This window comes from Lingula anatina, chromosome 6 (genome assembly GCF_051362555.1).
Source record: "Lingula anatina isolate TDL-2025a chromosome 6, LinAna3.0, whole genome shotgun sequence".
Lineage (NCBI taxonomy): Eukaryota > Metazoa > Brachiopoda > Lingulata > Lingulida > Lingulidae > Lingula > Lingula anatina.
In genome coordinates this window covers 20,832,971-20,845,409 of record NC_141772.1, presented here as the reverse complement: position 1 = coordinate 20,845,409, position 12,439 = coordinate 20,832,971, and the positions used below count along the sequence as shown (strand labels likewise).

Below are 12,439 nucleotides of genomic sequence, written 5' to 3'. Positions count from 1 at the left end.
GGTATTTCTAATTTTCTCAGACCAACAGCTTATGTCTATTGTCAGCTGACTGACATCAGCAGGTAAAACTAAGACCAGGAACTTTCTGAAACATTCTCTAGGCCATTTGTGAAAAAAGTGTCAGGCTTCGGTTTACGCCAAAACCCTGCTAAATTTTTTAACTTGAAAGGCAATATTACACGCCAATATACATTAATCATAGAATTCCGCACGAAGTGGCCTTTTTCGCCGCATTTCTCCATTTGGCCTGAATGTTTTTACTCCTCATGTTCTTCTCCAGAATATCTGCCACCTTCAGGTACTCAAATTCAATAGCGATGTCGTATGGCATTTTGCCGTCCTAAAAGGAAAACAGATTTATCTTTACTGATCGACATTTATTGGTTTCTAATGCTAAAATAACACACTCCTAACAGAGGTCTGTTTATTACTATCATTACTCTCAAAGGAGATGGATGTTTGTATTGACATTACGCGTTTCCAAATAACAGGACAAAGTCAACATTTCAATCAGCCGGATATAATGCGTGACGGCTATGGACGACAACCTCAAATCAATTCAAAATATTTGAAACTTAAAGACTGTCGAGGAGTCAAATACTGCAAAAAGTTGAAAAAAAGAAAGAAAAGGAAGCGATCGTACCAAATTCTTCAAACTGGAATCAGCTCCCAGTTCCAATAGCTTTTCAACAACATCTGGTAGGTCGTTGAAGGCTGCTAGATGCAAGGCTGTGTCCCCCTCCTGAAATAATATATTTCGAGTTACAACTATATCAAATACTATCTAACAACGTAAGGTGCCAGCAAGGATTAAAAGGTGCCAGCAAGATAGCAAAAGTGCTCCTTTTGGGACGATACATTCACTGATATTCTTAAAGTTTTTTTCTTAGCCCTCACTCTCTCTCTCTCTCTCTCTCTCTCTCTCTCTCTGTATAATAGTGAAATACCTTTCTCTCGTAAAGTAAACATTTGTATTGTAATGCATACGACCACACACACACACACACACACACACAAAGACAGACATACACAGACAAAAAAGACATGCCTTCTCTGTCTTGCTATTAACGGGGGCGCCATTGTTCACCAGCCACTCTATCCGCCCAGGTCTGTCACAGTTGTTCAAATGTCTTCAATACAAAAAGTGAGAGAAAGGAATTTCTCATGTACATAATTATACTCTATTTGACCTATAGATAAACCTGTAAATTTTTTAACACTTCTACATCACCATCCAAATGGACTTACACTCTCGGTTTCTTCAGCAGTACTTTCAGTCGGTTCGTCAACCTCTGTAACCGGCTCCTAGAAAACGATACACACCATAAATTAATACTAAACATGAATACAATGTGAGTCAAACAGTACTTTAAAAAAACTAATAAAAAGAAGAAGTGCAATATTCAAATGTAAAACTTTCAAATATGATATTTTGTTGAGAAACAATAGAGAAATGACCGTTCTTTTTTTCCTCCCATGTAATGTTGTTCATTGTCTTTCTATTGGTGTGGTTTATTCTCTGAAGAATGAACTGATGTGCAGCTTTTTCCATCATGACCTTGAAACAGTCCATATAGTTGATTGATTTTAAGAGTCCTGTCTTATATGCTTAATGTACAATAAATAAATAAATAAATAAATAAGACAGATTATATTTGCTTGAACGCCACATGCAAGAAGCAATTCAGTACAAAACAATGACATCTTAAGTCTTGCGTGGCGGATTAACCGCTCTTTTGAGGCGCAATAAATATCAGTGAATATAAAATCAATTTAAAAGGCACTTACTTTATCTTCCTTTAATTTAAATCCCTTATTGATAAAATATATTAATCTTTGAGATCTACCCAACTGTAAAGAAATGCATTCCACTTGAGACCAATAAAAGCTTTGGCCATGAACTTTTTCCAGAGGGATCTACTTGAAAGATATTGGCTTTTTTTCTCGGTGAAGAATTAATGGGCATCGGACGGACGCACTCAATTTACACTAAGAACAATTTTCTTAAAAATATTCCCTTCGGTAGTGGATAAAGTACCTCAGTTTCTGTTAGATGGTTAATTAAATATAAACAGTACCTCAGAGTATAGGATAATTGAATACGATGATGTTTATATGTGGCATTCATCAATATACGCGTTTAACATAGCTTCTGGACAAACGGGTGCAGCCAAGGCCAATACTCAATGGCATAATTTGATCAAATCAATCACGCAACTCTCTCTCTCTCTCTCTCTCTCTCTCTCTGAAGGTCCGTGCTAACTGATTTTTATTTTTATTCATCGTCTCTAAAACCTGCCAACAGTCAACCTCAATATGTTTTATTTATGAGTAAATCATGTACCTTTTTTTATTGACAGAAGGGAACAGTTTCACGAGACATCTTACTTTATAGGGTGGTCTGGTTTATGACGAATGCCACACCATACAACACAAAACGTCACAAAATTAAGTTACAGCATCGTTTGTGTCACATTTGATTTTCCTCTTATTTTTGTTAATTGAAAGACTTCGTTAAAGTGACAGAAGGAACATTTATCTTTGTTACCTGCCAATGGGAGAGTCAAAAATAGAAAATTCTCATATTTACCAATCTTTCTACCGCATCCATTCGTAGTAATTCGATAATGTCATCGTATTGCCTTTCTTCAGCCAACATCATGGCGTCTTTGCCGTCCTGAAATGTAAGCAAAACTTAACATTATAGGTTCTTTAGTAATTAATCATAACAGATCAAAACCCTCCTGAGATTTAGAGTGCATTCCCATAGATTTAGATAGATCCATCTAGATCGACCTAACACCCTGGGGGTTCACGCTAAATTGATGACAGCCGAGCGTGCACGGTAGTTAATTACCCCCTTACAGGTTTTAGTAGGCGGGACAGACGCTTAAGCCGGCTAAGCTGACAGTAATCTAGTGAGACTCCCCACAGGGGTAGATAGATCTAAAATCTGTGGGAATGGGGTCTTAGCCAACTACAAAGAAATACATTCCACTTCAGGCCTGTACATAATGCCATCGTAATGCCCTTTAAATAACCAATCACTGTAAACTCTAAAATAAAAAAAAACTAATAAAAACAAATGTGAAGACGTGCAATGTTGAAACGTTAATTTAAATATCGGTATTTGAAATATGAATGAGAGTATGAATTGCGGTTTATTTTGTTATCTAATTTGTTCAACCCTGAACTAAGGCGGGAAGTAAGCTGGTATCCTGGTACTATGCAACGTCTTTCTTTCATGAATAAAGAATGATGTATCATATTTCACATTTACCAGGTCCTGGACCGTCTTGTCGGCTCCCACTGAGAGGAGATACGCTACCAGCTCCTTCATGGCGCCACCCTCCCTAAGGTGTGCCATCTTGATGCAGAGATTTAATGCCGAGTCACACTCCTGCAAGTTGAGACACAAAAGGAACACAATGGCCTTTGTAAAAATTGTTTTTAACTTTTGTGGAAATTTCAACTGTTTTTCGTTAAACACTAAAAATCATTGGTTTCTTTTTCTGTAATATAAGATTATAATATATGGTGCGTGGTTTGTGAAATGTGGTTTGTAAAGTAACAGGACTGCTGTCGTGACGGAAGTGAAGATTGTTGAATTTCACTCATAACGGTAGAAAATAAGAAATTTAGCGGTCGAAAACGATTTTCACCTATCTCTTGCTTCATGTGTCTATTTTCTTTCCTCAAGCTCAATGCTTGAACAACGGATCCTGATTTTTTTAATCTAGAGACCATTGAGCAAGAGCGCCATAACAAAGGGAGGTAAGGCGGGGGCATCCCAAAAGAATACGTGTTTGAGAAAGATGGAGAAGTGCATTAGAATCAAAGAAGGAAACTTGGAAGGGAAAACCACGTATTATTGGGAAATGATATCCAGTGAATTGTTTGTGACATCAGTCCCGTTACTTTTTTTAGGTACAACTAGTATGTACATGATCCATGGATGGCCATTTCACTCACATAATCCAGGAGGTTGACCTCTGCCCCTGTCTCCACCAGCAACTCCAGCATCTTCATTTGGTCCAATTTACAATGGGTAATGACGTAATGTATTGCACCGGCGCCGTGCTGCAATGAATAGATCAATACATTTTACAGATGCGAAACTTTACTATTTAGGTGAAATATGCAGTAAGTGTACCCCCCCCCCCCCAACCCCCGCTCTTCCAATCCCAGGAAAACTTGCTGTTTGTTGGATAGGAGTTAAGTCCGCCATTTTGTTTTTTCCCCACCCATCACCTCCGACCTCATAGATACTATTATGAATATTATTGATACGACCATGTTCAAATCCAGCATCCCACAGCTCAATTGACAGTTGAAAAAACAACAACCTATACCTTGTTGATGTAGTTCAAATAAGTTCCACCGTGTGCCACAGCTCTTCGTATTTCTTCCTCCGTGCCAGAAATCACGGCTCTTACCAAGCGTTCCTGAAATGCAGTATTAATTAACGGATTGTTCATTTTTTTACAACAAGGATTTCATTCAACTACAAGTTGTGTCATTTAGCGCTTGATAGGGGGTGGGGGTGGGGGGGTGGGGGTGGGGGGGTGGAGCGGGGATGGAAGGACAAATCAAAATTCATCCCGCCCCCCCCCTCTCCCAATACGCAAACTACTCACATGTACTTAATATGGTCGTATTCATGGGCTTATCAAAAATGATTTATCATTGCCGTTTTATGACCACTTACAGTGTGACATGGGTGATATGAAAAAGCAATTAATGAATCGTCAAAAAAGACAAACTTTGGTTCACAACGACGTTTCCTCTATCTCTCTAATGTCTCTTTCGTTATTCGCTAAATTGATCTTTGAGATGATGTTTCCTGTTAGTCAGAGACACCATAGTCAAAGAATATATGAAGCAGTGCATTAGGGACACCCTGGTTCCCAAAGGTTCCTGGAACATTGCACCCATACTATCAGCATGACTCTGCCGTTTCCAGTAAGGGCAGGTGCGTGCTGATAATGCACATGCCGATCCAAGTAGTCTAGGGACCTCTGAAGCTCAGGTCGATAAGCCGCAAAGAAGCAGAAACCCATTTGAAATATGTTCTGTTGGGTGTTTATGATACAGAATTAATTCTGCTTATTGAATATTGTGGTGAAAACCACACGCAAGATGACAGCTACACGTGTGGAAGTTCTTCACAAGGCTTACAATGCGCGTTCGACCTAATGCAACTAAGTTTCTGCAACCCTCCCCCCTTCACCATCAAGATATTTATGCATGTATCATATCCAAAACCTATAAATTCTCAACTTCTAATTTTTACCGGTACGGTCACGAGCGAATTTCACCAGTCTCCATTAATTTACATGTACAGCACGAGATTCACTATAAAAAAAGGAAGCTTAGACCTAAAAAATGAGTTTATTGATCGCAATTCTGTGAATGGTTTTAAGTATACTATACCTTGGTGAATAAGGGAAATGGGATGAATGATATGTCGAGGAAAAAAGGATATTTACTATCAATAGGTATTTCGCTCATCGTGCACATTTAACAGAAAATGAAGGAAGCCTTCATCCTATGCTCAGTTATTTCAAATAAAGTTTGGCTTCATTGGAGCCAATACAGTGGGTATTGAAAGGAAGTGGGTATTGACATCAAGACTACTCTCCATCGTGTGTCTTGTGTGATATTGCATTTCCATGTTTTATGGGGACGAGGAGGGTGAATAGGGCTGAATTACAGATTGAGGTAATTTAAGTGAAAAAAATATTAACATTGTTATTAATACATCATGAGGAACTCTACAACTTCTTTTTATATACATGTATCTACACTAGGATGCAACAGAAGATTATATTTAATCCTATAGCTACATAAGTTAATGCAGCTTAATAAAAAAGTCCCATTACAAATTTCAAGCCCAAATAGATAAAACAAAGAAAGAAAAAAAAACACTCATTTCTAAATCTCACCCCTAATTCATCACGGCGTTTCTGTTCAGTCTTCTCTATGGCTTCTTCGATGGAGACAGTCCCGTCCAACACAGCACAAATATCCACAAGTCCTTTTTCTACGGCTTCGTCGTAGGGGGACCGTAGTTTCTGGAACAAACAGAAGTTAAAACCGGGTAAACACACAATTACACACTAAAGACTCATTATCAATATTAGAGCGATAGCTACTGCTAGCACAAGAGGAATCAAAATATTCTAAGGATGCATAGGGACCCTTCACAACCAAAGCGCTCTTAATAGGGCGCCGTGGAAATTAAGGACACCCATGCGCCTCTTTAACAGGTTTTGAAGTTATGTTTAAACTTATCATGAAGATGACAATAAAGTAGTTTTGAAGTTAGTACTATATGTGGTGTACACCCATCATTCGGTTGTGGAGATGCTGCTGCTTATAATAATAATAATAATAATAATAATAATAATAATAATAGGATTACTATACAACCTATAGCTAGCCATTTTCAATCTATACCTTGTTTCGTATTTCAGGATCTGCGCCCGAGCTGAGCAGTTTGACAAAGATATCAACCGCTCGATCTTTTGATTTATTTCTCGCCGCTAAATGCAGACAGGTGTCGCCCCCTATAGTCGTTGTTTGATTAACGTCTGCGCCTCTCTCCAGCAGAATGTCTATACAGGTTTCCACGTCAATGCCACTCCCTTGAACAAGATCGTGTAGGGGTGCCAGCCCTGACTGAAAATGAATATTGAATGGAAGATCTCTTAGCTGAATTACATATTTACAGATGAAGCAAAGGACGTTAATTTCAAGTGAAGCTGATATTTTATGCTCACCCCAGGTCCTTTTAATGCAGCATCATAAATGTCATTCTTCTCTTCTGCCATATTACGTACTAAATAAAACACGCCATTGGCAAATTCAGCATTTTGCCAGGAAGGGGGGGGGGGGGGTAATGAACGATACAAAAATTTCCTCAGCAAATGTAAAACATTAGAAGAGAACAGTTTTACATAATATTTTATATATGTAGGCACAGGGATCGAAATATTGCTTCAGTTAGTCTCGTGTCGCTTGTTTCACTATTAATTTTTTTTTGGGGGGGAGGGTATTTTGAAGCTAATTGGACCGCGTATGCACCCACCCATATTATGTATTGCATATCGACAATATATGACTTGAAAAGTCTCTAAGCAACATGGAATATATTTCCAAATTAACAATTGGGGTTGATACTCAAAGTCGAAACAGAAATTAAACATCAGCGTAAAACGTTGAACATTGACTCAGGGTGCGATTACATCACCTTATACATAACGCATACATTCAGTAACAGCCATAAAACTTTGAATAAAAAAAGTCGTTAAACGTTTAATAAAAACAGCGGTTAAACGTGTTCAAATCTTGAAAAACGCTCCTCACGTGCACATGTAAGACCGACAAGGATCTAAGTTGTCAACTAAATTACCATAAAATCGCAATTTGCACCACTCTTTTGAACATAATGAGTCGATTTACAGCAAAATGTGTTAAAGTCCTAAAAACTAACTTGCAGGTTAAAACACTCAATTTTCTTTATATGAGCAATAAATTTACGAATTGTGCTTTATGTCGCCGCGGAATGTCGCGTACCGAAATTCACATACTGCGCAACGCCCTCTCTCCTTTGGACTCGTGCTTGAAATGGTTAATAAAGAATATAATTACATTATATTACGCTTAGCGACGTGACTTTCCGGAAGACGTCTGATCGTGATATATATAGAAAAAAAGTGAAAAGCTTTGTTATTCTGTCATTTTAGGCTAGATACGACATTTCTTCACCCCTGGACGCTTAGCAACAACGAAAAATATAAATAGTGATTGTGTATGATTCATACGAGCTCTGTCTTTACAAATTAATTCAATAGGCAAAAATACATATATAGGCATGTTACAAAACTGAATAACAATAAAGATATGAATAACTGAACAACAGAAAAAAAACAGACCAAAGCTGAATATCAGGAATCGCAGTATATACTGTATAAATAAATACATAAAATAATCGAGCAATTAATGACTATATGAAATTTATAAGTATTTTCCCAAGGTTAAGTTCACTACAGTTAAAATACACACAACACTTTACATATTAGAGTATATCTAAATCTCTCCCTTAGAAGTTAACAAGGCCATATACCGACGCACACTGTGACCAATATGCTGAACATCTGTTTCGCTAGGTATAAGCTGTTAACTCATTGTGTGCATATTGAGTTAGGTTCTCGTCTTTGGTAGACAAAATACACAAGTACGAGACCAACAAGATAAGCTGCAGGCTTTGGAGTCAGGAATCAGTAGCTGAGCTCATAACTTTCAGTGTGCGGCGGTCTTTTGGTAGCGTACCTCGTTTGGTTCAGTAGCCGATCCACCGTCTTTGAGCACCTCTTGAATACCAAGAGCGTCCGCTTCTCTGCAGCAGGAGAATATCGTTCGCTGAAAGATTGTCAAATAATAATAATAATGATAATAATAATGATAAAGTTATTAAAATAAATCGCTGCAGCAGTTGAAATACATTACAAATTACACAGTCTGGCTTGATAATTATACAAAATTATATTTCATAAATTCAGAAAGTTTATCGAAGTGACACTGCAATTTTGTGAAAAAGCGGCATAATACCATAACAGTGTAGTAGACTACGACAATATAACTGTACGAGTGACGTGTAAATAATGGATATAGAAAATGTGTGATTTTGTCTCGTTTCGCTTGTAAAACTGTTTTCTCTTACTGCGCCCCCCCCCTCCCCGGATTCACAATTGAAAAGAATCTTTCTGCGGTTTGTCAAAAGTCACTGCAATTAGTAATTATAGCGTTTTGCATTTACTCCCAGTTAATTTTACTAGAATAAGATGGACACAGGCAAGCGCGCGCACATGCACACACACACACACACACACACACACACAAGAACAAATTTTTGAGGCCATTAGACAAAAGATTTATCAAAGACTCGATATCATTTACCTTCTTTTTACCAGCGAAAGTTGCGCTCCCGTGGTGCTCCAGTTTAGCGTCATGTCCGCCAAGTTCCCCATCACCAGGAAACGTCTGCTGATTTTTTGGGAAAAATTATCAGATAAATGTTATGACAGTCAATAATTCAGCAAAGATTCACAATGTAGTTATTCATGCTAGTACAAATGTATATACAAAATACACTGAATGTACTCGAAACGCTCTTCTATAAAAGGGAATTAGTTACTCAAATGGAATTAATAAATGGAAAAAAAGGACAACGTTTTTGGGTAATTACTCATGACGCTTTTACCTTCTCCGTCTGTATTAATACAGTCAATGACTTTTATCATAAGTATACATCTTAAACGCTAATGTGTGTACATCTTAAACGTGATAGTTACTTAATTGTCACTTTTATCACCATTCAAATAAAACAGATACATACAGAACTGTATATAGAACTAATAAAGTAGGGCCCTATAACATTTCTCTAATCAAGAGTAAACAGACGATAGGTAAATAGATCAATGGCTCAAATCAATAGGTCAGATCAATAGGTCTGACAGAGTACACTGACATGATTCACCCTGGGATTCAGGGGTTACTGGAAAGCAACCATTCCTATAAAGCACCCTGGGTGTAGAGGTTAATGATAAATAACCTCTTCTTCTGAAACATTGGACATTTGTGCCATCTTTGTTGACCAGTCATGAGAAATGGTATATAACCTAGCTAGATTGAATTTCGATGCAGAGGGGGCCTATTCCGGCCAAAAGGGTGGTTCTTTCGAACAGTCCCCCGGCACCCGAACCTCCACAACCCCCTCCTGTTATTCACAGGGTAAAACTTTTCATGTGCCACTCACAGTGATAAAAAACTATGTGTGTTACTTGAAAAGTAGAGCATTATCAACAAAGGTGTCGACAATAATGATGAGTATTTAAAAAAGCACGGGAATAATATTGTGCTTGGGCACATCTGACTGGCCTATATATACATGCATACATGTTTAAGGCCGATTCTGTAAGGACCGGTCCAAAGCCAGTAATTTCATAAGGGGTTCTTTTTCTTAAAAGGTGGACCTTTTACCATGAAACATCCGTGTACCTAGATACAATTTTAGAGGGGACTTTTTCCCAGCCAAAAGAGGGGTTCTTACGAAACGCTCCCCCCACCCCACCCCCGGCTACGGGCCTGAAGGGTAATATGCAGTGATTCTCTGCACTCCCTTGCATGGGCGTAACTAGGCATACGCACGGATGCACTGTGCGTACAATTTTTTGGCCAACCATGATATTATTTTATTTTTCACGGAATATAAAAGAAAATCCTCTGCTTATTAAAGTCATCTGTATCAATTCTAAAGGCACAATTGTTCTGACCCCCCCCCCCCCTCGTCTTGCAAACTGAGGTAAACAATGCCTGTAACCTGAACAAGTCCTATCTTAATCCTCCATCTAACTGAAACTTCCTTTACCTTTACCTCTTTCAAACAGCAGCTCCCGCAACCCTGGGGGCACTAGATAAAATCTGGACACCAGGTTTAAGAAGGAGCTAGAGAAACAAAGGAAGAATTTCTCCTGCAAAGCTTCAAAGAATTTTGACATGGACTTGACCCAGCTTACCCCTCCAAACTAACAGGGTGACATGAGCAATTTTTACAAACAAATAATAAACTTAGATGTATCAGAGCTCTGTCGTGTCGTACAATTGGTTGTTTTTGGGAGCCATGCATCCACATGTAAGGTGAATGAAACCGTATGTTAGTTCAACTCAGAGGTGGATCCAGGATTATTCGAAGGGGGTTCAACATCATATGCGAAGCTAGCCTCCTTTTAAATAAATATAACTGGGTAATAGGAATATTGAAACTTTTTCAATTGCGAGAAAATTTCCGACTAAATAATGATGTTATTATTAATGGAAATTAAGCTGCGATGTGTGGTACATATGCTGTAATTACGGTGTCCTTCATCTCTTGCGTTAGTCTACATTTTGCTGGGAATTTTAAAAATCTGTGCGTACATTTTTTAAAGGTCTGGTTACGCCCCTGCCTTGTCATATGCAGCAGACTAATAATCAATATAATTTCACAAAATCTCTGCCTATACAAGTTGTTGATTGCTATCAGTGCCCTCTGATCACAGTAATTCACAGAATAAGTGCAAAGAAGTCAATTCATTCACTACCCCTACATGTACACCTACCCCACTACCCGACTTGAGAATTGCAAATGAAGGGGTACATTGCAGGTCCCTAGGAAGGGGGTCGCAGGAATCGCCTTTTGGCCTTAAAAGGTCAGCTCTCAATACTATCTCGACACAGGTTTCTCAAGATGGGTCATCTAAGGCGATTTAAGGTCCACTTTTTCAAAAACTAAAAATACCCCCCTCCCATTTGAAATTGCTGGCTACAGACCTGATAAAGCAAACGACGTGCAGCGCTTTAAGGTGAGAATCTATTCCCGACTATGGTTAATGTGACACAGTTAATTACCTATGCAGACATTTCGTTATATGACTGAGAAGATATCCCATCGTATTTACGTACCTCGTTTTTCCGCGGGAAAACAAAGACCCAAACAGACATAAGTTTTGATGTCAAGTTTTGATCAGACCGACATTAAATGCTCAATAAGTGGGTTATATATAAATGGGGTATTGTGAATCGTAAAATCATAAGGTGGGCTCTCGAAAAGATAAGATACAGGAAACCAAACACTTGCCTCCTGTCCTATGCTACCCATGTGCCCCGCTTGTCTTTAGCATCTTGAGATGTAGACCGTATTCACGGAGTTTCTTTTTTTTTAATCAGACGTGCAGCGTCTTCTCCTTTTCTCCCTCTCATTGACCTGACTTGTCGATATTTGTACCAGCAGAGTCATATTTACAAGCTACATTAAGTCCAACAGGTGGGCATCAACTGTAAGAAAATTAACGTTCACCTGCTTAAAATTCTCGTCGACATTTGACCACCGGGTTTAAGCTTCAATTTAGGCCAACGGGGCAGGAGACACGACTTTGCGCCTTATATAAGTCAATGTGACACTTAAAACGAGAGGAAATGTCTTGGTACGTATCGTCTACGACCCGCTTGGAAAGTAAACGGTAGAAACGGTATAATGCACTTATTGTTATTTGATCAAAGAGTTGTTCCATTTTGCCGGTTTGACCATTGTGCTCCTGCGGGGGAATTCTGCGCTGAGCGCAAACACTGACCCGTTTATTGTAGCAACCCTCACACACAGAGCCACCTGTCAGGTTTAAAACTGGCGTTACAGGTTAAAAACAGGCGGACCCATTTCATTTAATGATTTTTTAACATGATCCGACGAGAGGAATTTTTTCGAGAAGTTTATGTTGTTTGTTGTCAGATTGAAGGATCTTTAATGATATCTGTACATGTTTTACTCTCCCAGTTTTGAGGGCTTTTAAGATAAAAAAAATTGTGTTATTTGGAAAGATTCAAAAGATTTTTCAGCATT

The 12,439-nt window shown here is 38.5% G+C and overlaps 1 protein-coding gene across 1 annotated transcript; it reads right to left on the bottom strand.

Moving 5' to 3' along the window:
* Positions 1-1,140: 1,140 nt before the first annotated feature.
* LOC106158681 (transient receptor potential cation channel subfamily A member 1) lies at positions 1,141-11,604 on the bottom strand. The gene is made up of 10 exons (XM_087016202.1): positions 11,506-11,604; positions 8,962-9,048; positions 8,335-8,424; positions 6,460-6,681; positions 5,946-6,074; positions 4,353-4,445; positions 3,973-4,080; positions 3,281-3,400; positions 2,591-2,677; positions 1,141-1,305 (listed from the first exon to the last, which is right to left on the bottom strand). Exons 1-10 carry the CDS (start codon positions 11,542-11,544, stop codon positions 1,228-1,230), a joined length of 1,053 nt encoding a protein of 350 aa, XP_086872328.1. The 5' UTR covers positions 11,545-11,604; the 3' UTR covers positions 1,141-1,227.
* Positions 11,605-12,439: the final 835 nt, after the last annotated feature.